The sequence below is a fragment of the Anas platyrhynchos genome, chromosome 16 (genome assembly GCF_047663525.1).
Source record: "Anas platyrhynchos isolate ZD024472 breed Pekin duck chromosome 16, IASCAAS_PekinDuck_T2T, whole genome shotgun sequence".
Taxonomy (NCBI): Eukaryota; Metazoa; Chordata; class Aves; order Anseriformes; family Anatidae; genus Anas; species Anas platyrhynchos.
In genome coordinates, this window is record NC_092602.1 from 11,360,057 (window position 1) to 11,386,041 (window position 25,985).

Sequence of the window (25,985 nt, forward strand, 5' to 3'; positions counted from 1 at the left end):
TATATGAATTAGATCACTGAAAATCCCAAAGGTATAAAGATTAGCACAGTATGACATTCATTTTCTCTGGTCTGCTGTTAACGTCGGTAGTGTTATAATGCTTGCCATGTCAGTCTCTACAGTGTAGCAAGATATTTAAGTTGTATGCACTTTTTTAAAAAGTGAACTTTTTTTCCTTACTAGCATCTTGAAGTCACCTTGTTTGCAAACATGTAACTTTTTAAACTTACATCATTTGCTACGAATCCTGTAGATCTGCTAATGATCCCTTGTGGTATAAACTTTCAAGTGTCAGATTGAGTTTCTTTGATTGACAAAAAAAACTCATGTCATTTTCAGTTACTACAAGTTCAAGGAAGATGCTTCATTGTAAAATCTCAACATTCAAATCATTGACAGCTTGACCAGTCCTGAGAAAATGTCACACACATCCATTTCTGTGGTGAAAGAATATGCCACAGAAGAAACAGAAACAGACGACTTCAGTGAACATTTTTGTTTTTAATTAATAACTTCTTAGTTCAGGAAAAAAAAATAAATCACAAAAGAGAACTGGAAGAACTACACTCCACCTTCTTTATAAAAGAACTTTCTCAAAGAGACTATGTACCTTATTTACCACTATGTCAAACTCTATCATAATCACCCTGGTTTTCACAACATCTATTCTACTACATTTCATGCTCACCTTCCAAATATCTCTTATAAAGGAGGTGGGGGTGTGCTTTAGACAGGTTAAAAAATATGCTGCACCTTTACAGTATTGAAACCATTACACCAAGCATAGTTCATACATTTATCACATTAACTATCACCTGGTAACCATACATTTAAAAAGGTCTAATGTATAGAGTATGTAATACCCATGACAGATACTCTTACTTACTTAAGAGCATATAAAGATCAGGATGTATTCACCCTCCCCATCTGCAAGTTAATTTCTCATCTCTTCCTGGTACAATACAAATGACAAAAAAAAAAAAAAAATCCCTTCATTCCATTGCACTACTGCAACCCTATATGCATAGAAAGGCAGATCAATTACCTATAACAGGGAAAAGGGTTTTTTAAAAGGAATTTGAAGAACCTCTACTGCACAGGTAGTTTAGATGTTAAGTACCTAAGTTCCACTTTTTTTTTCCAGATTTTTTTTTTGTCACATAATATATCCCTACACAAACATAACTTCAGTAAGTGCAAGTGAGGTTGTACATAGTACTGTAGATACTACTTTTGACCAAAAAAATTCAGCACAAGAGGCTTGAACACTAGCACAGTGACAAGTCTATGCTGAAAGCCCATCTGGGGTGTGGGAAGTGGTGAATGAGAATGCAAAGCACATTTCTGCATATAATGTGCAAAGGCTTGATCTCTACAACTGCACTCATTTTGCTACATGCACAGCCAGAGATGAAAAATGAGATCAAAAACAGCTGGGAATGGTTGTCCTGAGAAGATACAATAACCATTAAAAATTCTAAACATAAAGTACAAATACAGAAGCAACAGAACATTGTTAATAATACTAAAAGACAGAAACACACTGTTGTTGTTAAAAGAAGTTTCAAGTATTATTCCAGATCCAATTTCAATCCTACTCATAGGAGAAAATGCCCAGAGACTAGGAAGAGAAGTCCACTCCAAAGTGTATTTTTAATAGCACACGGACATGGTCAGCAGACCCAGCCTTGCGGCAGCTATTTTAAAAAATAAAAATCTAAACATAAATGCATAATTTTAATTAGCATTCATATTAAGATGTGCATTACTGGAAATAGTTTTTGTTTTCTAATTCACTGACACCAGTAGACGTGATGTGCTGCATCATTTGTGCTCCATTACATCGCAAGATAGTGTGTACACTTTTTAACATTGCAGTATAAATCCTACTCACAAGTAAGGCATACTTAAAAACAACATGGTATCTACAGAGGTAACTTTGTATGCTTTCTTCTCATTCTGTTTCACTCTTCTAAGTATGATGAAAAAGAGAAATTGGTCCCAGTTGAGCTTTGTGAACATTAACTACGAAATTATTATGAAACAGTTCAGATCAAATCATTTGGGGGAGCAGGGATTGGTGGTGGTGGATTTTTTTTTTTTTTTAAATGATGCGTGGGACATTTCCTGAATGAACTCTGCAAAAGGCATGAAAATAAGATCTATGTTATTTATGTCAGCAACACCAGTGTTCCCCTTCATCATCCCTATCCCTACAGAAATGCCTCCATATTGCTACAATTTCTCCAAGTAATTATTTTCTGTAAGATTGTTCTTTCCAGTAAAGCCGCTATATTCAGTTTTAAATTACAGCTTTTTCTACATTTTTTTTTTTTTACCAGTGTATGCATGCTAGAGAACAGCTGCATGGCAGAGGTACATACTCAGCATACAATATCAAACCAAAAAAGAAATACAAAAAAATGAACCAGTGTCCTACTGGCTGCTGTTCTATGTCAAAAGCACGGTTTGGTTTTCTGATATAAAATACTACAGAAGTAATATTAGCAGAAGTCTGTTTTGCTTCAAGTATTACCCCAACTTTAAATGTGATTTTCAATTTTTTTGTGCAATTATTTTTGTAATTTAACGTGAATAAAAACCATCAACACGACAAAACTAAGAAAAGAAACTGTACTTCTTCCACTATAACACTGCACATATGGTAGAAGCTTTAAGCTGAAACAGCTGTTTAATGGACGGAATTTCTTTTTAAGTGAAGATTAATGTATTTCTAGCCCAAATGCAAAGGGTAGTGACAAAATATCAGACTACCGCAAAATGCAGTTACAAATATACACTGACAATTTCCTTTTTAAATATTAATGGCTCTTGAAATAATCATCAGATACTTATACAAAACATTTCTATTTTAAGTCTAAGGATTTTACTTAGTTTCTTCACAAGTAGTGCAAATACACTCCTTATTCTTAGGTCTTCCCAAGATATGGCTGGTTTTTGTGTGTGATTTCTGTATGTGTTCTTCACTGAAGTGATACAGGGACACTGTAGTCATGAGGATGGAATGCAATGCTTGCTGACTTTCTTGGAAAAAACCTACCTTATTCATATTCAGCTGTAAAATTCTACAAATTAAAAAGTTCACACCAGATTACCTGATGCAAAAGTTATTGATTCCCTGCTACTGGGAGAACTGAGAAGATCCCCTGAAACCTTAAACTGTACAAGCAGTAAAACAAGTTTTTGTCCCCTCTCTACAGACTACAAGTATTCAATTCTTGAATCGTGTTTGTTCACAAATGTGATTGAATTTCCTGAAACAAAAAAAAGAAGGAAGTATTAAAATGCAACACAGTTCTCAGAAGTCAAGCAACACAAGAGTCAGCATCTTTCACAAGGTATTTTAAACGTTTAAAACAGAACATTTACACACTAACAGTGTTTTTCAGAACCTGTTTAGAAATCCTACTAACATGTTAACTGTAACAGGGTTTTCAGCATCTCTCCTGCCTAACACTTGATAGTTTTATTATGCATACAGAAAACCTGTTATTAAAAGCCTTCCTCTATACTTCTGCATACTTCAAATCCAGAAGGCAATTAAAACAGGAATCAAGAGAATTAATTTTGTCCTGAGAGACATGGGTTATTTTTAGTAGACAGTATTACACAACTCACTGGGAACTAGTATTAAGCAGTCTAATAATACATTTGAGCACAAACAAGTTCGTTTGCTGGCTTACAGTTTTCTTCTGGTGATAAAATACAAGTAACGTTTTTCTCATTCTATATTATTTAGGTTCCATGGGAATGGCAAGCCTGTCTGCCTGCTCTAAATAGATCACACAAAGTTCTATACAAGGCACTCCTTTCTAATTCTCAGAAACCTCTCACTATTCATTCTGTTTCTCTCTTCTTTGGGTTATGTGTATCCTGACACAAAGCGAAACATGAGTTGGGGTGCTGAGTGTGTATATAGACGTGTGGAAGAGATAATGCAAATGAGACCATGAATTTTTTCCCTCTTATCGAATCAGATTAAAGATTAGAAAGAAACCTTGCTTACATAACCAAACTACTTAGCTGAACTATTTAGCTCAATAACAAAAGCACGACTGGATATCTAGGAACAGTATAACAGGTTTGTTTGCGTTTATGGATTTTAAAAACTAACAGCAGCGGCCGGTGAAGTTTTAGAAACTGGTAATGATTGAAAGAAAAGAAGGAAAAAAAAAAATCAGTCATTTCCATTTTAGATGGAGTTATCCACCAAAATGCAAATGCACACAACTAGTAAGTGCTTTACTACTGAATTAACACTAACATTTCAAAACAGTATTTCCTGTGTGAACATACACAGTCCTATAACGTGAAGTTGCAGGTAACAGTGGTGCTTCTGAATTAAATCTGCAACTTAAATTCCAAGTTATTTTTGAAAGGTATTTGGTAAAACCCTCTGAATTTGTAAATGACTGGGGATGAATATTTTAAAAGTCTTTCTTATGATCTGTAATAAGCTGTAAAGACTGGTTATTTTCAACCCACAGTACCTGAAATATTAAAGGAATTATGCTAAGTGTGCATGTTCACTGCAGCATTAGAAAGATGCTGCAAAATCTACTGTTCATTAAATGCAGTTTCTCAATAAGGGATAACAGCTCTTCTGTCTTGAACCACACTGAGAATTTAGAGAATATAGCAAGAAGGATTTTTTTAACCTTCCCTGGAGGGAGTTAGCTCTTCGGTGGACAATTTTTGTTTTGTTTTTTTAAAATTCTTTAATATTTGTCTTTACATACATCCTCTTCATGCCTCTTTTTGTAAGAAAGGCATTGCATTGGTTATCAGTGGCCTTGAGTTTTTATTTATTTTTTTTAGATCAAGGACCTTAGTTTGGATGGATGTTTCACATGAATAACCAGGAGTCTACATCCCATAGATGTACTAAAACACTTGAGAAATAGAGCACTACCCTTTTTTCAGGCTCAGTATTTCATTTTTACCATGTGACAGGTTGCTTGAGTCAGAGGAGTAAAATATATTGAACTCCTTCAAAGACCTGAACTGGTAAGCTACAACAGGTTTCTAACGTCACACATTCCAAACTTTTCTTGCTTTTCTTGTTGTAAAATATTCCCACCAATTTATGCCTTCAGGGTTTGCTGCAGCTCACTACAGGAGTATTTCTCATAGATCCGAAAGGGCTAAGTATTGTTTATAGCGTTTCCAAGAAATATTCCAGATATGAGCAAATAAAAAGCTGCTTGACTGGGGGAAGAGATATGCATCAAAGGGGACTTGGGAGTGGAAAACAGGACTTAAGAAGCATTAGTGACAGGTTACAACAACTTAAAAGTGCTAGAGGTGCCCTTAGGACATGCATGAAGGGCCTATTTCAAAGATGTTTTACATAATAACCAACCAAAAAAAAAAATACAACCTAAAGCTCACCCACTTCTGTGTATACCACAGCCATGTTCCTCATGCTACTTCTGGCACCTCAAAGGTTTGGTTTTGTTTAAGCCCCAAAACAAACAAACAAACAAAAACATTTTATAAATTGTATAACTTACATGGCATGATGTGCTTTGACCTGAGTTCGACAGTTGCGCCCCCAGTAGCAATCAGGACGTGATGTGACAGTCACTACAAGAAGAGGAAATAAAATGCTATGTTTATTAACGAAACTATTGAATAAGGTGGTAGATGCTATTACACCACTGATAGTGCTGATTACTGACCAGAGCAAACATTGTAAAGAAACAAGACATTTGCAAGAAACTGCAATAAACTATCTTGGTTCACCTTTGCAGAAAGGAAGAAAACACTCAAAGGATAAAAAAATAATTCCAAACCTCATACAGACTTACAATGAAAAGATATGACTCTCAATGCTGTCAAGTTTATTACTTAGTTTAACAGACTAATGGACTGATTAACAGACTTCACAGTTTAGGACACTGAGCATGTCTATATATATTTCCATATAAAAGAAAAACTAATTAATCTGGGTAGTTTGTTATTCTCCCCTAGTTTTACATACATAAATGTAAATGTTTTACACTCAGTGGTCCAGCAGGGCATTACGCTAAAAAGAAAAGCAACACGAAGAAGAAACAAGCTAGACTGACTGTCTCTTGTTATGCACAGATGCAGAGTTCTAAATAGTTAGACATGGAAGTAGTTGCTAGCAAGAACTGACTGGACAAATGTAATGTTTAAAAGTAGACTGTTGGAAGAGCTTCTGTTCCCAACAGATTTGGGACTGAAGGAGGCACAGTTGCTTGTATGCTATTTTATACTAAAACTGTAAATGGAAACAGATTTAGAATTAATTTATGAAAACATTCTTGTTCCTAGTTGAGAGCTGGTAAAAATATGAAGTTGTCCAGGAAATGTATCATCTTACACATTTAAATGAAAAAAATAAATTACATCAACTAGTTCCTGTTGAATCTATTCTGGATTTTACTGAGTTCCTCTTCTCACTAAGCAGATACATTTATTATATGCATAAGAAATCATATTGAAAGAAAAGATCCCATTAGGGAGTCTGACAATAACTATATGCAAATTTAGCAGTTGACAAGTAAAGCAATCAGCATATCAGCTCTGCAAAAAGACTTCCACCAAGCTACATAAAGTTGCTAAAAAAATTGCCCTACACTGGGACCTGTTAATCTGGAGAATATAAACACACATCTCATTTAAATCTAAGGCTTCAAACAGAAGACACAAGAATAAAACTAACTCTTTAACTGACTTTCTCTGTATTGTGCAAAGCTATCCCCACCTGGCAATTCAGCAACAGGAATATTCTGCCTGTACTGGTAGGCAAGTTCTCGAAAGCTGCGAAGGCCACAACAGTAGCAAAGCACTGTGTTCCCAGTAATTCTGTAATCTGGGGAGAAATCCAGTTTGTACATAATGTCAGTGTAAGGAGTAAGAAATCAGACTTAACAAAAACATCATTACACTGGTTATATACACAGAACTTCAAACCTCTTGATAATATTACTTTCTGAGTTATACATATACAAGGAGTTACACACAGACCAAAATGAACATTAACATACCTGACAACATAAACACTCCTCTTTGAAGAGCTAACAGACTTTCATTTAACATATTTTTCCAAGTCAAACCCCTGGATGCCAGGTAATCCTAAAAAAAAGAGTGATTTAAGTGCTTAAATAAGAAAAATCTCCAACATTATAAGACAGAGACATTTAACCTCAAATATTTCCAAATCTGGATCTAACTGGGCTTTCAAAAATGGTTAATTCTGATTACAAATAAGAATAAAATACCATTTCTTTAGCTTAATGAGCAAGATATTTTCAGATCACCAATACAGTCTTTAGCTCAGTATCTTTTGTTCAGAGTTTACCTACTTTTGCTAAAACAATGCAAATTGTTTTCAGTCACATTCTCATTTAAGTCACTTCATCTCCCTTCAGTCACATTCTCATTTAACTTGCATCAAGATTTCATCCAATCTTTACTTAATTTAGATAACCTAGTCATGGCATGGATAAAATATTTTCCATGCATCACAAATAGAATTTTACCTATTCTGGCAAAACAAACAAACAAACAAAAAAACGTATGTTTTCCTGATATATTTTAGTGATTTATTTTCTCTAATTAATATTTCAGATGTTACACTTTAGACTGTAGAAACTGCATTCCCTAACAAATACTTCATTACAAGTAAAGTTCTTGGATGATTTAACAACTAAACATATCTGAATTCTAGTCATTTAAACTCAAATTCATGAGTTAGGGCGATTATTTTTTGTTAATTTGGGTGGAAAGGGAAGAGTTGCTAAATAGAATACATCTACAGGATACCATGCCCTATTATACAAAGATGGGAAAAGCCAAATCACCACCTCAAAATACTTCCAGTCTAGATACAGTAACTACAGTCTTGGTCCAGCTGAACATTCAGGGCTCATATGACTTGCCCTTCAGAATCATGTGCTATAAGTGACACAATGCCATCACTTCAGTTGTCAGGCAGCACATATAATTTCAGGAGTAAATCTTAAGCAATGTACATTTATTATTTTGCATCCTACATAAAGATTTTTAGGCATACCTTTAGGATATCTGACTCATAGTGGTTGTTATTTAGGACTCCATCTAAACACTTGTCACCAAGATTTATTTCTAATGAGAAGAAGAAGAAGAGTTACTATTTCTTCCCCAACCCCTCAGCCCTCAAGCATTTTCTGAAGTTTCTTCTGTTTCCTGAAATAACGTGCACAGACCCACGTGAGCTCCAAGCACATGGCTGTGTTCAGCATGTGCTAAAGCATGTGATATATAATTCCCAGTTGAAATCAAAGATAAAACATTTAAGATTTTACAATTTCACCTTCAGTAGGTGAAAGTAGTAGTGATCTACACAAATTAACAGTATTATTGAAGCATATTCCATTAGCTTCAAACTACAGTCAAGTAATTTCAACTGTTCTAATTTATTTTTCAATTTTTATTTATTTTTATTTTTTAAAACATTGAGTTTCAGTAGTCTACATATTTAGGAGAGTAAGGTTCTTTTCCAATCAGTTAACACCAAATGTTCAGCGCTCTTGCATTGACTTGCATGATTCTCTTACTAGGCTGAAATACAATATGATCCTTTTTATACTGGAAAGCATTTTGCTCAACAAGTGCAGCTTTCAAGCTGAATATGGTAAGGACACAAGAAATTAAATCCTCTCAAAGCTAATACATGTACACATCGCTCAAGAAGTATTTGTAATGTGAGGACACAGCCTGTGTTTCCTTTTGCATGACTGTATTTCAAACTAATTTATCATATTTCTTAAATTACCCGAAGTTCAAGACAGAAATTTTTGCAAAGAAAGCATGCTTATAAGAAACATTTTATCCCCAAATACCACAGAACGGTGCCAAACAGCCAAAACATGCCATCCGAGTGCAGCCCCAGTATAAGTGACAGAAGGGTTGCAGACAAACTGTACCTGTAAGATAACAAAGAAAACCCCTATAAGGACTACACACAAAAAAACTCAATAGTCACTGTGCCTATAAAGCAATAATAATAAGAGCCCTGATAAACTTGCTTTAAAATAAAAGTAAAACTTTCAAATTTAAAATAAACTCTATAGAGGAATAATAAATTCTATGAAGGAAGATTTTCATGCACTGACTACAAGAATCCAATAAAGAATATTCAAATAAAGAACACTCTTCAAAATAAACTTCACTAAAATAAGGGAAGACTTAGTTTTGTAGCCAAACTTAAGAAAAACTTAAAAAGAAAAATAAAATATATATATATACACACATACATTGCTGAGGAGCAACATGGGGATTCTGTTCACGCTCTGCTCTTCGGTCAGGCATTGGCTGAAAGCAGCAGGTACATATTACGTGACTTCCTTGAGCAGGACACACGTATTCCTGGACAGCTAGATGGATGGAAAAAGAGAAAGAAAAAGGAACAAAAGTATAGACAATGATGCACAAGACTGCAATCTGGACTAGGGATCTTAGTGAACACAAGACTAAAAAAAATGCAAGTATCAAGGAAGCAACATATATATATTCAGAAAGATTCTTTAAAAGAGCAGAAAAATTACATTAAGACTTCTAAACTACAGAGGTGTGTAAAAATATTTGAATATGTAAAACAATTTACAAATTATCATCAGAAGTCTATCTGAACCACAGCCACATTTCATGATATTTGCAAAGATAACTATGTGGAGTGGTGACATTCTCACAGTACTACAAGAGTAAGCATTCTTAGTTCATAACAGATGAATGAGTTGGAATATCTTAGTTGCATACTGCTGAGAAGACTTCATGACACCAACCTGCAGGGAAGTTGGCAGATGTAGAGGGTGCATCTCCCAGTGCTTGCATTCCTCCTGTTTCTGTCTCTTGGCCTGTGCCAGGCAGAGTTGGAACAGAGTGTCTTCGATATCCTGGGCACTGTCTGCATACTATATATGGTTGACTGAAAAAAGGAAATAAGGTCATAGGAAATAACACCCAACAAATGCAAATATAACTCACATCCCTATGCTAGACGAGGTTGGTCATATTCTTGAAGTTTAAAATTGGAATTTCTTCATCCAGTAACATATGGAAGTTTACATAACTCAGTACGTCACAGCTGTGAAGAATGCTTTAGTTGTAACATATAGGAAATACTGTGAAAGAAAGGATTTTTAATAGCTTCAGAAAGAAAATTGAGTGGTGTGACTGGAAATAAGATGAACAAAAAAGAATGGAACAAAGTTGGAATAATTATCTACTGGAAGAGTTTTTCTGTTCTCTGCTAGACATACAGCAAAAAGTGTTTGCTGTTGGAAATGAGAAGCTATTCTAGTACTTGGGAATCCCTAGGTCAAGTATCAGATGCTTCAGTAGCATATACCTGGTTAAAGCAGCATGCCTGACGTGTAAGAAAGCACAACTATTGCAGCTAGACTCATAGGGTCATAGACTGCTTATCTCATAACAAGACCTTAGCCAGAAATCTATTTTCTGTAAAGCAACAGCCACAAAAAGCATTTTCACACATCTCATATAAATCTGTTGTACTACTCAGTATAGAGCTGTTGGTCATAAACTGAGTACTGCTGGGTTTTTGGGTGTTCTAGCATTAAATATTTTTTGTTGACTGGTCAAAGTTAAGAAGGATGGCAGCAGAATTGCCAAGATAATTACTGGTAAGAATGAACTTAACTGAAAACAAAAGATTCATTCTGGAAATGATCATGGAAACACTATCAGCAATAACAGTGTTTGTGGAACTAGTTTAGCTGGTGGGTTTAGACATTCAAGCATAAACAAATCTAATTCAATGCACAACACAGACATACCTGATATCTGAAGATTCACTATCTACATCTGACAATTCCAGTAAATCTTCAGAACTTCCTTCCTCATCTGAAAAAGATCTCCGCACCTTAGGTTGCAACATGTCTTGAGTGATTTTGTTTCGAGCATCCATGCTACGTACATCATCTTCATTACGACATTTATCTGCATGAAAACCAAATTCAAAGTTCAAGAAAAGAGCACAAGATTCATCACATTTCTTACTTCCACCCTACTTTAACAATGTGTTTATTGCATTTTCATTTCCATAAAATTTATTCTTAGATAACAGTTCTAAAAGCTCTTAGTTAAATTCCCGTTTGCTAATGAGACTCTAGTAACAGGCAAGTGAAGTTTTGTTTTCATAAGTCTATGATCAAAGTTAATTAAATCCATATTTAAGTATATTTTTCGGAATTATCTGAGTTTTGGCAGCCTAATCACTCAGTGCCTCCTATTTGATAGAACTGATATTTGCATGATAAAGTAGTCATATACATGTAAAATTAAGAATTCCTAGTATATGCAGTTACAGTATTAAATCACCTTTAATTCTCAACACTACTTGAAATATTACAAGCTATTATGTCAGATTAAATGTAAGCAGTTGTTTTCTTACAGCCATGTCAGAGAAAAGAGCAGAGAAGCATGACATATACAAACTTAACAGACAACAGTCTTTGTGCTTACATCAGTTACATACACAGCTAATATGTGAAATACATCAGATTCTTTTACACACACTGTTCAACTTGCCTGGATGCTGAATTAGATAAGCTTCAACCAAGTTGTTCAATATGTGATTTTTACAAATACGTTCTACTGGACAACGACACGTTGGACATAAAGAAGACCTCTCCATCCATCCTGAGTAGCAGGCAGCACAGAAAGTATGCATACAAGGCTGCAAGCTGGAAAACACAAGCATGACAGCAATGAAAGAATTAAGTAAAAAACAGGTCTTTCAATTTTTAGTTAAATTTTTAACACTCAAAAGATATTTATGCTGCGTTGAGATAATCAGAAAGACAGTTGTAAAGCATCCACTTCGTTTAACTATATAGTTTGGAGGGGAGGAAAAAAAAAAAAAGAAGACTCAGAAGGGCTTGTGAATACCCTAAATATCCAGGCCACCTTAAGCAATTGTCACTGAATTTCTTATCTTAATATCATGATTACAGCTTTTGTCAATCAAACTTACCTTACACAGTCATGCAGCAGTTCTTGGCAGATAATGCAAGTTAATGTTTCTTCCATTTTATCCGGTTTCACATTTGATGTTTTTGCATCTTCAGAGCCAATTTTAATTATACATTCACTTGGAGCTGCTGCTGGAACATTTGGACAGGAATCTTCATCTACAAAGGCAGAAGACTCCGTAGTATTTTTCTTGAAACTATTTTTTAACTGTTTAAAAAAAAGACCTGAAAGGTGCACACTAATTCACGGTTCACTGTCAGTGGCCCCACTGAAGGTTCTTGCTTTACACATAACAGTTTCTGCTAAAGAAGTCATCATTTTCACTGGACCAGAAAACAAGTAAATGAGAAGAAATCAAAAATTGACTGATGACAGCTGACCTGACTCAGCCGACTGATGGGAGGAATGAGGGGATAAGTATTACTTTCCTTATTTAATACAATACTACAACATAGAATTACATTGTGAGGAGGGAAAACATTACCTATCCCATACTAACCTAGCCTTTCAACCCTCTTTAAGTTTGATAGGTGTGCATTTTCAATTTACTTCACTTTAACAGAAATCTAATAATCTGTCCTTATTTTTCTTAACCTCACTGGGCTTCTTTAAAAAACTTAAATTAGAAACTTAAAGCTATGTCTAAGTGTTTTAAACTAACTTTCAACAATAATCTTAAAGAGTGCAGAGTAGGCTGCAGAATAGTGCAGTATACTAGCCTTCTTTTAGTTTCTTCTTTGCAGGTTCCAAAATTTCCTCCTCCCCTGTCGTTTGAGCATCTGATTCTGCTTTTTCTTTGTCATTGATTTCTGAAGCGATTGCAGAAGTTTCAGTGTTGTCATCAAGCTTCTCATGTTCATCATGCAGTGCTTTTAGACACACAGATTCTAAGATTGGGAAAGCAGGCACAGGAGTGAAAACTGAGGATTGCGATCCTGCAAAATAAAAACACAAGACTGAACATAACAGCATACAGAAATGGGGCATGAAAAAAGAAATTATTCAAATGCTGATGATGCACATACATCAATTGAAACATCTGAATAGGAAAAAGCACTGCAAATGCACAGAAGTAGTATTTGCTTAACTATACCACAGGTATTCTGAGCCAATCTAATTGGAAGAACTGGAAATAAGGCTATTAGCTGTGAAACCATACTTAAAATACCCATGACACACCTTTCTTTAAAGTACAGAGTATTTATTCAAAGACTGTTATCCACATCAGTTCTTTCTGACAAAGATGCTAGGCAGAGGATTTATACAATATTGATAATATTCAACAGGTCAGGAGCACAGCAGAGCACAAAGCTTTACTTCCATGTATTTCAAAGGAGTGGAAGAAGTCCCCATGAACTGTTGTCAAATGCCATTTTTCAGAGAACTGCTCTTACTCCAGGTCTATTGTAAGAGTTGTGCAGCACTGGGATATTACACTTCCAAATACAAGGTAACAGACAAGGAATCTATGCAGTATATTTCGGTCTTAGAGCTCTAAGCAAGAGAAAGGGGTCTGGTGACTGGCAGAAGAAACAGTGACAATTAAAGCAGTTTCTCAGAATGACTGCATGCAGGCAAGCACTTGTATCTACTGGATTTGTTATATGAACCATATACATTTACTAAGGTTTCACCAGACTGCTATAAACCCATAGTGTAACGACGGAACAGTCTGGGCTTTACAAGGATTTTGTGCATCTCTGAGCATAAGCAATTCTCACAACTGTTCTACCTAACCACCAAGATTTACCCTGCCTACTCAGAGAAAGTTCTTTAGAATTTCACGATGTAAATGCTACAGACACAGAGAAGGGTGAGGTTAAATTTCAAATCTGGAATAACAGCTGATGTGATATCAAACTTTAAATACTTGACACAATTCTTACCAGATGTAGAAGGATTATCCTGCTCAGATGCAGACTCAATAAGAGAGGTAGAAGAAGCATTAAAGAGGTTAGATGTAGAAGTAGATGGCTGTGGTTCCTCATAGCAAGACTGAGTAGCTGATGGTGATGAGGTAATTTGGGTCTCATCATTACTTCTTCCTGTACTTGAGGTATCTTTGGTCACATGGCATTGGTTTTCTACATTAGCTTCTACAGTGAGGGGGGAAAAAAGGGGAAAGATATCTATGTGACAGTCACCACAGCATTTACGCTTCAGAATTCCCAAGGAATCAAATTCTCTCAAAAAGGCTGCATTAGTTATTGGAGCTTAGCTTAGCTCCTCTTCTTGGGTCTTAAATTACTTCCTTACCTACTGTTTCTTGAGTTGCATCCTGTTTTGTGTTTAAGGATTCATAAAGATACGCAACATCTGAAAGAGATAAAAATATTTATCAGAATTTTTAAACAAAAATCAGCTAACCTTAATCTTACACAAGCTAATTCTATGTCCAAGCGGCTGCTTCCCCAAAGTGTCTGACAACGGAATAGGGACATGAGGGATCACCTCTGTAGTACAATATTAATACTCCTACTTAGGAGGCAATTAGGAACAGCACAGTAAGATCTTTTCTTCTCATGAAACCAGGCAGAGGTGCTTTTGTGTGAAGTTTAACTTGTGCCAGCCGTGGAACCAGAGGCTTAAATGTTTCTTAAACCTAAAATTGCTCTGTGTCAGAGCAGACTGTGAGTACCTTTAGGGATAATTCAGCGAAAGTTGTTCTTCTTATTAAGTTACATTTAGCTTATTATTTCTTAATTAATTTCTCAAATTCTTCAATCCATTTTGCTTACATTTCTGAAATGCATGAACTCAAAAAAAAAAAACAAACAGATTTATGGCATGCTCTAGGTTTCATCGAGAAACTAACTCAGTATGTATTAATAAAACCAACTGAAAAATACCTCCACATTCGCCGATTTATTTTTTTTAAGCCAAACACTTCAAACTAATACAGTTTGAAAGATTTCCCTAACTTACTACTTGTCACTGTAAAAATTAGCATGTCCATGACCTCTTTTATGGAGACTTGTTTCTACATGTCAACAAATTGTTTGTCTTAAAATGAAGTAACTCTGTTTTAATTATATATTTTTTTTCCCTTTCATGATTCAAAAATGACTAAGTATACCATTAAAAAAAATATTATTTACTTACTGTTCTCTGGCTCATTTTTTCTGTAAACAACATAGATCACATCTCCAGTCTGTAAAGGGTATGTCTGCTTCTTAACCACTTTCAGTTTATTAATTACTGTTCCATTAGTACTGTAAAGAGAAAGAAAAGATAACTTGGAGTAAATGTTTTCATAAATACCTAGGAGAAGGAAGGGAAAATACAAGATACTTTTCATGACGAAAACTGTTGTCTCTCAAAAACATTTTAAGAAAGGATCAAAAGAACTGTTCAGAAACAAAACAAAACACCAAACCAACTGTTAGAGAGACAGAAGTTCAGGGCTATTCGGACTTCAGAGCTCATTTAGAGCTCCTAGTAAAGAGATGGTAGCTGACAGACAGACAAATGATCCCTGACATTTGGCCGCTGTGTCAAAATAATTAGATGATTCTTTCTGTAGAAAAATCTCCTTCCTTTAAGTATAAAACAGGAAGGGATATCTGAAATACATGAAATCAAGACATAAAGTGAAAAAAAAATGCACAATTAAAAGATGAGTTGGAAAGAATTATTTTGGTATTTATAAAAGCTGTAAGACTCATGGATGAAATTAAACTGGGGAAGCAGCAAATACAAAGCATTGCTGATTAATAGAGATCTTTGCTGTTTCACTGTGAGTGATGTTTTATATACAAGCCTTATAACTCAATCACATTATTCAAATACTGAAAAATTTCAGCTCAATTACAATAAGCCTCTTTCAGGGCTGCAACATTCTAGAACTTCAGACTTCTGCTATTTCAAGTCTCAGCAATTAGTACCAAATATGAAAGAACAGATCTGTTTCTTTCCCCTCAGCAGAGCAAGCTTCTCCATGAAATGACAGCAAATCTCTGCTGCCACCTCCTGGTGGCCACCGCTCATTCTCAGGACACTTCGCAGTCTATTAAAAGACCTAGAAACCTAGTTTTTCTAGAAGAGAGCAACAGTTATTTAGAAATTAGCACCTTCCCTTCTCCTCTGCATTTTTCCTTGAAAAAAGCAACTTGAACCTGGAAAATTCTCTTGTTATTTAGTAGTATCAACTGAGAAAGAAAGAAAAAGAGAACTTTGGACTGCTGACCTTTTCACAAAGTCAAAAGCATTACATTGAAATGTTAGAAGGGAAAGGAAGTCCTTTTGAATAACCACAGCATGTCTTCTTCAAGATACTAGTTTTTCCCTATGCAACTGCTTTCTCTCTATATATGGATGAATCAACTAATCCAATATAAATAATTATAAAACAACTTCAGATGTCAACAAACAAAAATCTTCAGGTCACAACAATCTTTGCTCCATTAAAGAATCTAAAAGCTTCCCTTATAAGCCAAGAAACTATTCTGAGCTTGCCTTTTCACTTTAGACATATAGATGTTGAAGCCTGAAAGACTTGAGAATGAAAACGACAGTAGAACAGACATGTTGCTAAAAGCACAAGAAGTTTAGCAATTAAGAAAAATAATTCTAGTCCATCTGTAGTTATGAGGGGCAATAAATCAAGTGAGGCATTCTTGGGAAAAAAATTATCACCATCATGCATCAGTAACCACTCATTCTTGGTCTAATGATGCAAGCTGCAGAAACTGCCACCCAGGACCCTAATCCACAAAGTAGCTACAAATATCTAAATCTTTTCAGTCCTGAACAGTTATACTGACATTGATGAGAACTAAGTAATTAATTATGTGGCATCTACAGATGCAAATAAAGTAGGAATAAATTGGTTTCAACACAGAAAATCACAAGCTTTTCTTAAATACATTAGCAAACTGAAGCAGTTGTCTTTATATCCCACAATTATCAAAGAAAAAAAAAATCCAACTACCCCAGATAATTGTGTTATTCTTTCACTTAGCATTTCCAGTTTCAGGGTTCGGTTTAAACGTTCAGAGACATTGAACAGATATGGTGACATACTGGATTAATGTTGTGGGTATTTTTAATGAGACACACATGATAAATAATGACATTTGCACGTTCCTCTGATGTTTCAGACTATAGTAAGGTCCTTATAAGGTAAGTAGGAAACACAATGAGAATCCTAAATATGAAGGTCATTAATGTGGACTTACTACTGAATTTATTTTAACTGGCTGTATTATTTTTGACATGGAGAAGAAAAACAGGACCATCAGACATAAGTTGTCTGAGTTATGAAACAATGTCACAAAAGGTCACAATGTCACCTTTCTAAAAGAGTACAAAAAAAAAAGCCTTGACTCAGTTCCAACATGGTTGATGACTTTACAGTTTGATTAATGAACTATACATTATCCAGGCTGTTGTACAGAATTTATATGAACAATCACATTTCACTCAGACAACGCCTATTTTTGAAGTAGATAAATGATCTGTGTATTGTCAGATACTTTGGTATCATTCCCAGAAAAACGACAGTACTTTCTAGTAATTACTGGTATCCATCCAGGAAAAGAATGTAATTTATGGTAAAGCTTATGGGTTGATAGTTTTAGAAGTTATTTGTGTATTATCCTGAACACACTGTAAACTGAAATGAATTTTGAATTTTAGTAAGTTACTGAAGCCCTTCTCTACTGTATCGGTCTCATTTTTTATTTATTTTACATTCACAGAAATAGCTTGACTGCAGGATAAGTAGAATTTAGTAGCAGAAAGGACACCACTCTCCAGTGAAGATCAATCTCTTGTTCCCCCACAGAAAGGGAATACCTGCTTGTCTGTCACGGGAAAGAGTCTTGTGCAAATAAACCTTCCCTGCTGTGAAAAATCACTTAATATTTAATGAGAATCCTAAAAACAAATGAACAAAAACATTAGAATACAACAAGAGGAAGTCCTTAGAAGTTACTTTACTTGCTTTTTAAACTTCTATTTCAAAGAATCTTACAATTGCTTTTACTTACAGCAAACTAATGACTGCTTCAGCTGTGTCAGGTTAACTGGTATTTCTTTCAAGCAGTACCAAGCAACTAGGGCATGGTTTGGAAAATAAAGCAGAAACATACATCAAAAAAAGGGTGATTCCATGGATATTCTATTGTACTATTTGCTAACTCTTGTGTTTGTTATTTCCAAATTTCTGTTTACTCAATAATTGAGTTTTCTGCACATTTCCTTCCACCTGCGAATTTACGGTAAGTCTTTTCAAAAATAGATCCAAGAACTCAGTATGCTACCACAGAGATAAAAAATATGTGGACAGTCAACAATGTGTTTAATGATGTTCTTTGAACTAATTACAATAGAAAAACAAAGTCCACTCAGTTCAACTGTCCCACACTAGCTGCCTCCTTCAATGCATTCCTTTTCACCAGAAAAATCTGAGCTTGACCACAGCAATGTTTCCAAACTATTTTCCACTTAACAGCAGAAAAAGCTGATGCTGCAGTATTTTTCTGGGACTCTGGGCATCAGTATTGCCAACTCAAACATTCAAAATTCTTCTTCTTTCAGCCTGCTTGATTCTTTGGAGCTCAGCTGATATTCAGCTCAAACACTGGGAGACCCAGAAGAGTGGGGTGTTCTGCAAGTAGTTACATCAACTTGTTTAGTCTCTTCATTCAGCAAGAGGTAACTACACTTCATACCAACTCACTGGCAAGCAGAACACAGGAATGACCTTATTCTTTTTTTGCTAGCCACACAGAAGTGCAACGTGCATAAGCAGCTAACTGGTAGTACTCTGCAGGCATGCAGCCCTTCGATGACATTAGCGGTGTAACAGGCCCCACCTTTCCATGAATGCATCATGTAAAAAGAAAAGTTAATTTGATTTGGCTAGCTCTTTCTGCTGGCTGCTTTTGCCTGGGCTGGGTATGGGGGTGTGGGAGGAGAAGAAGGAAAGGTAGGAAAACTTCTACATCATTCACAATTTTTCCGGCTTTTCTTATTACCGTATAGGTCTGAACTACTTCTTCCAGTTAAATGCACCTGAAACAACAGATAGTTTTTCAAACTTGGATTTACAGCTGCCCTCTGAAACTACCACGGATTGGCAAACGTGGCATGACCTGCTGTTTGAAATATCTGGAACTGTGGAATAATATTGGAGGATGACATTTACAAGCCATTACCTAGATGTCCTAGCTAGACCTGACATTTTTTCCCTGAAGTTTAGCATTTCGTCCCACAGCCTCTCGCAGTACAAGCTTTCCCAACAGCCACAAACCATCAGGGATTTATCCAGAGACCTATCCTGTTTACTATCTCTAGCTACAACCTAGATGAGGAGAGGAAGTACGCCCTTATCAAGCTTGTGGATGATACCAAAGTAGGAGTTATATTCAGTGTATGCAAAAGTTGGGCTCTAGAGAGGGCGTTAAGCAGGCTGATGGGAACACCACAATGTTCAGCAAAGGCAAACACAATGCCCTGCACAGGGGATGGAATAACCACCTGCACCGGTAAAGGCTGGGGACAGATCAGCAAGGGATATCGGTGGATCTTATGCCTAAGCATGAGATCATACACCTTGGATTTATACCAAGGCATAAGTCAGCAGCATGCCCTGGCAGCGATGAAGGCCTACAGCACACTTGGCTGTATTAACAGGGCGTAGTCGGATGATCAAGTGCAGTGATTATTATTCCACTGTGCTAGGAACTCATTAACCCACGTTTACAATATTACATCTAGTTTTGGGTAACCTAGTACAAGAAAGGTCTTAATAAACTTGAGAAAGTCCAGCAGATACCCACTGAAATGTCCAGAGGGCTGGAGCACAATACCTATGAGCTAAGGGAACTGGACTTGTTTTACCTGGGAGAAGGTGGCTTGGGGAGCATGGGACCTAATAGCAACCACCCGGTACCTATGAGGAAGTTACCAAGACAGAGCCAGGCTCTTTACTGAGGCAACAAAGATCATAAATTGAAACAAAGGGAAATGAAACAAATGAAGTATGGGACCTCCTTAGGCATCTTCCAAGCTGAACAATTCCATGATGTTCTGGCTTTACTTGAGGAAACAAAATAAAAATAAATAACCCATGTAAATATCTAGAAGTGAGTTCCTTTTAATATCAGCACAGTCTCTAATTGAACCAGAGACAAACGTTTTGCTCAGAGAAAGATGTCAACTAAAGGCTTTTTTCCCAGCAAGTACACGACACTAACCTTGAACTCCCAGAACAATATATTTAGCTGCATTCTGGTATGTTTGAATAGGAAACAACAGATTCAGCATGATACCCTGTAAAATCTCCCACATTAAATTTTGTCTTTATGTATATACTTCACTGAATTTTAAACTGCTATCCTCATCTTTGGGTAAAATGCCTTCTAGACACAAAGAATGGGGGGAGCTGGCAGAAAAGTATTATTTGTTTCTTTATTGACTGCAGGGGCATGGCATAAAAAGAATGTGGTTTACAGAAACATTCTGAAATGTCACAAATTTCTTGACATGTAATAAACCAGAAGCTTTCTGCAATTTTAGACAAAAAATCCTGTCAAAAATGAAGCAGATGAAAATTTGAAGGGGATTACAATCTCTTAAGAAATAACCTTCCATTCAAATTCCTATTTCAAATTTTATACAGAAAAAATAAGATCCACTAGAAACCACCCACAACCCCTGCAGTGCTACTTGACTTCCACAGTAGCCTTAAAACTCTACAGAAAATAACTTCACCAGCATAGCAAGTTCATTGGCCTTCAGTATATGAAGAAGCATGTAATTAAATTTATATACTAGAAGTAGTTCCACTAAATTAGCTTTGCTTTTTAACAGTAGTTACAATAAGATACGTGCTTAAATCTTCTTACATTAAGAGCCTTAGTTCTCAAACCCTTAACTGAATACAGACACACCATAGAAAAAAAATCATTCTGGTTAAACATAAGAAAACACAACACATTTCAACGGTAGAATTCTAGCAAGTATCTTTTACTATTCAAGTAGTTTGAATAGGCTTTAATCTGCATCTGACATGCCCACCACAAGAGATAGATAACTACACTGCCCGTGATATACAGGCTATTGATATTTTGAATACCAGAAAGATGTATAACAAATACAGACTTTTACTATTTTATGAGATTTGAGATCAGCACTGCTGGTATCCACCTCCCTTTACAAGTACCTGAAATGAGGCACGCTCATGCTTACAGCTTTTAAGAATGTTGGCATCACTCTAATCCTTTTTTTTTTCTTTTTCCCTCCACAAGACTAAAGAAATATCCCACAGAACTATTACATCATCAGCATTTTCATCAATTCCTTTTAAAGAAGAAAAAAATACTTAGGAAGTACCATAAAAATCTAAAAAACCCCACCCCACAGATGCAAAAAGTAAAAGACAGAAAAAGGAAGGAAAATTAGAAGAGTTTACTCTCAATGCCTTGAGCAATACACAAGATTTTACTTCACAGACTAAAGAGAAGACAACAACAGAAGTGCACAGGAAAACCAACCTTGTATCTTCCAATGACACTTGACCAGATTCTTCATCCACTATGATTTTACAGTGATCTCCAGACACCAACTTGTTGCCAGGGAAAGATAAGTCACAACCTTAAAAAGAAAGCAGATTTTCCAGTGTGCTTAAAAATACACATTACACAGACAGATCAGCATTCTACATGGCTATAAATGCACAACAAACTGACTCATGTACATCTGCAGTAGTTCAAAATTTCTACTGGCATACAGGCAGAAACACAGTCCATCTATGTGATACATAAATATAGTGAAGTAGCCTTGTGTACTGATAGAAGATTATTTCAACCATTTTAAGATGTTTTCACTCCCTTTCTTTCCCCAATCCCAGCCTTTACAGATGGAAATCATGTCACAATTACTCTGCTCTAGAGTGGTACCAATTCACAAATACTTGAAATGCATTCGAGCTAAATTCTAGAGAGATATGTCACAGAGCACCCAGCTCTTTTTCCACATCAGGTTAACACTGATTGATTTGATTTAACTTCTGGTTCCATCCTGGTATAGCGGGAAGAAGTTGTGGAACCAACAGCTGATAAATGAGAGTATCACTGCTCTACCTTAAAGCCTTTTTCTTTTGTTTGGTTTTAAATAAGAAAATATTCCTTATCTTTGTTGGCAGCATTGTTACATTATTAAAGCTGACTGGAGATTAAAAACCCCAGGACTGACTAAGATTTAGGGATATGCTGGAGAAGTGTAGTGACAATACTGACATGGTAGAGACTTTTCTACCTACAACTCCAGGGCTCTGAGCAAATCAAGAGTTTTTTACTTCCCTTTAACATGGACTGTTCAAGGCAATTCTCAAAATTCCTTGCGTAAGACACTGATCTCTCTCACAAATGACTCAAAGCACCTGCTTACAGGAAAATTAAAGCTGAAAAATACGATTTACTTTCACCTATTCACACTGTAGGTACAACTGTAGGTGTCAGCTGACAAAAACAACATACCCCAAAGGAGCAGCCACTAATGCTGGTGACAGTTGTGACAGCTTATTGCTATCCTGCTCCAAAGATTCAGGGCACAGTCAACAGCTACAGTTAACTGTTGCACAACTTGCAATAACAGGAAGCACAATGAAAGTGAGTAAACTAAATTTTACTCAGAATCACACCAGTAGGTGGAAAGCTCATTTGGAGCATTTTGTCCTTTCAAATATTCTTGATAATTTTAGGAGTAATATTTGCAAGCCAAAGCGTGTCATGAGAGTCACTCATTTTATTGATCTATCAGTAGACAGGTACAGAAGCAATTCAGCTTGCAAGAAATCCAACCGTCATCTGGACCTCAACTTGAAGGATTTATCTACAGCTTAGATAACATTAAGCAATCTTAATATTAATTACCACATGTAAATACATAAAACGTTTTTCCAACTACATGTTATCTGCATTTCTCATAGAGTAATAACATCTAGCGCTTGTTCAAGACTATTGCTTTACAAAATGCAATTACCCAAATAGTTTGATCTGATGGACAAGAATTGGAAGTTAGTGTTGTCATGGCAGAGTAAAAAAAATTAAAACACCATGGTGACTGGTTTAAGTGCAGTAAGCATTAAGATAAGAGACAAATATTAATAGCCTTAGACGAGGAACATAAAGCTTGTAAATCCACTCTGAAAAACTTTCTGTACTTGTTGGCAATCTTTATATAGCCAGAAGTAGTGTGAGTTTTCATGTGGACATTTTCTTTTCTGTGAAGCCCAAGCATTTTGTATTGCAGTTCCCACTCATTTTAACCACAGAAACGAAAAGGGAACATAAATAAGACTAATGCAGACGCTCTTCTGAATCAACTGTCATTTTTTCTTATTTGTACAAACTGTCACTGATGACCTGAAAGGCACGTTTGCTTGTAAAGGTGTGCGTGCTGAAATCTGGCGGAAACGAGGAAAAGGTCAGTGTAAAACTTTCTCTTTGCACAGCGCCCAGGGGAACAAGGGACGGTCTGGGGAGCACCTCCGGCAGCTGAAAGCGGTCAAAACCAACTACTCTCAGTCCACCGCCTTACAGGCCACCTCCTAACGCCTTAAAGGCCGGAGGGGCTCCCTGCGGCCCCAGCACACCCTGCCTGTCCCACCTTTCTTCCGACCAATCGTCCATTCCCTTTTCAGCAGCAGGACGTGCGGCTCTGCCTCCTCAGCACCCAGCCGGATCAGCTTCCCCCAGGGCTGCCGCTGCTTGCTCTGCTCGCCTCCTTCCGAGCGCTCCATTTGGATTCACATCTGACAAAAACAAACACACAAAGCCACCCCACATCGCACAGCACCCGGGGCGGGGGGGGGGGGGAAGGGAAGCCGGGTGCCCCCTTCCCCTCACGGGGGCCGTGCCCCGCACACCGCCCCTCGGCCCCTCGCCCCCCGGGGGCTCGCCGGGCCCCCTCCCCGCCCCCGGCCGCCCCCTTTTGTGCCGAGGCGGACCGCCCTCCCCGGGCCGCTCGCCGCCGCCTCGCAGGGCTCCGCCTGAGGGGCAGCGGGAAGGGCCGGCCCGCGCTGCCCTCTCCCCTCCGCCCCGCTCCCCGGGGGGGCCGCGGGGTGCCCGGATCCCCCCCCCCAGGCCGCCCGCTCGGGGCCCGGCGCCCCCTCCCCTCCCCGTCCCTCCCCCGGGCCCGGCCCTTACACCCAGCGCGGCGGCCGAGGCGGCTCCTGTCACCAGACATTGCCGCCCTCAGCTGATCGCCGCGGGGCGGGGCCCGGCCCGCCATTGGAGGCGGCCATGGGGAACGCACCGGCGGCGGGGGCGGCCCTTCCGGCGCCCGGCCCCGAGCCGCGCCGGCTGCAGCCCGGCGCCTTCCGCGGCGCTTCGGGGAGAGAAGGGAGCCGGGGAGGGGAGGGGCGGAGGGCGACGCCTCGGCGGACATCTTGGCTGTGGGCTGGCTCGCTAGGGGGACAGCGCGACGGGCGCCATCTTTGTTGAGGGCGGAGCGGGGGTCTCGCGGCGGGTTGGGCGTGCCGGCGAGCGGCTGAGCTCGGTCGGGGGCAGGGAAAAATGCCCGTAGTTTAACTCTTTGTTATTGAAGAGGTGGTGGTTAAATAAAAACGTACTTGCAAGGGAAACGCTTTAGAAATGATGATCACGCTGAGGTGGGAGCGGTGCCCTGTGGTGGGGTCCCTGCCTGCAGTGGGAAGCCCCAGATGAACCACTGAGGGAGTCCTTACGTACCCAAACCCAGGGCTAGCAGGGATGAGAGCGAGGAGCAGAGCTTCCCACACCATTAAGAATCATCACATTGCTCTTCGTTACCCTCATAACCATCTCATTTTTATACAATGAAGAGATTGTAGCACAAGTGGTAGGGTTTGTTTTTAAATCTCTGCTTTCTGCTGTGAGCCTTGAGGTTGTAGCTTGCACTCTATTTTAATGCCTTCTGTTACAGTTCTAAACAAACAACATAACTGAACAAAACACCAAGTGGGAGGTCTCACGAGTACCCCAAGGGCAGCCTCACTGCACTAACCCAGCCCCTGTGGGACCATCGGTCTCCTCCTCATTTCCCCAGGCCCCCTACTTCGCCTTCCCCCCCTTCCATCCCACCCAAAGCAACCTCAAGGTGCTACACTGACCAGGAACAATTCACCTCCTCACTTGTGCACATCCTGTTCCTGCCTTAGCTCAGTCTGAAGCCCCACAGAGCGGCACCGTCTCAATCCATCACATGCTTGGTGCTGCCTTCACCCTCCAGCCTCACGGCTGTTACCTCAGGCCCTCGTGCCTGCCCACCGGGCAGCTGCCTGTCCTCTAGTGGACACATCCACATCATCTGGAGCTCCTTCCTCAGGGTCTTCTGAAAGATAGCTTCTTATGCATCACTCCCTCTTTCTCTGAGCCATTGAAGAATTTCACAAATAACCTAACCCCCTTCCACACACCAGCACCTCAAAGGCTATTAAGGCAAACAGCATCTGAATTTGGTGGTCCTCTCCTCCCCCCGTGCATAAAGAATTATCACTACTGCCCATTTGTTCGTCAGCCTGCACACCTGTCTCTTGTTTCTGTGTATCTGTTTCAAGTGTTTCCTGAGACATTTGTACTAATAGTACCATAATCTTCTCAGGCCAATTAGCACCACCAGTAAAATGGCCTCTTAGGCAGATTAACTGTTATCCTTGTGCACAACACCAGTAGCGGCTGTCTGGTTGTGAGTTCCTTCACCACATTCGTCCAAGGAACTTGGACAGTTTTAAGCACATCAAAATAGAGCAGGAGGAAGCTGAGATACCCTAGATCTCCCCGACAATCAGCTTCTTACATTAGTCATACAACCCAGACAGTTGCAGTGAACTCTGCCCCCTACCTCCTCACCACCCCCAAAAAATTCTGAAGTTTGGATTAAATCAAAACACACTGAAAACAAAACCATTTGGACCTCTTTGCTTTGATACTCCTACTTGATTCCCAGGCCTGAGCGATGAGACTTTGCTG

General features: G+C 38.1%; 1 protein-coding gene across 2 annotated transcripts; it reads right to left on the bottom strand.

The window, feature by feature from the left end:
* Positions 1 to 481: 481 nt before the first annotated feature.
* On the bottom strand, positions 482 to 24,421 carry CHFR (checkpoint with forkhead and ring finger domains). 2 transcript variants are annotated; one of them, XM_072024226.1, is made up of 18 exons: positions 24,292 to 24,421; positions 23,644 to 23,788; positions 21,528 to 21,627; positions 15,130 to 15,239; positions 14,284 to 14,343; positions 13,914 to 14,123; positions 12,747 to 12,962; positions 12,029 to 12,185; positions 11,584 to 11,738; positions 10,830 to 10,992; positions 9,816 to 9,958; positions 9,288 to 9,407; positions 8,874 to 8,957; positions 8,066 to 8,136; positions 7,038 to 7,125; positions 6,755 to 6,862; positions 5,535 to 5,607; positions 482 to 3,275 (listed from the first exon to the last, which is right to left on the bottom strand). In XM_072024226.1, the coding sequence occupies exons 2-18, from the start codon at positions 23,774 to 23,776 to the stop codon at positions 3,233 to 3,235; spliced, it is 2,034 nt and encodes a 677-aa protein (XP_071880327.1). In that variant the 5' UTR covers positions 23,777 to 23,788; positions 24,292 to 24,421; the 3' UTR covers positions 482 to 3,232. The 2 variants fall into 2 exon arrangements, with proteins under 2 accessions (XP_071880327.1, XP_027325675.1); XM_027469874.3 differs by having other exon boundaries at positions 24,183 to 24,343.
* Between the last annotated feature and the right edge of the window lie 1,564 nt (positions 24,422 to 25,985).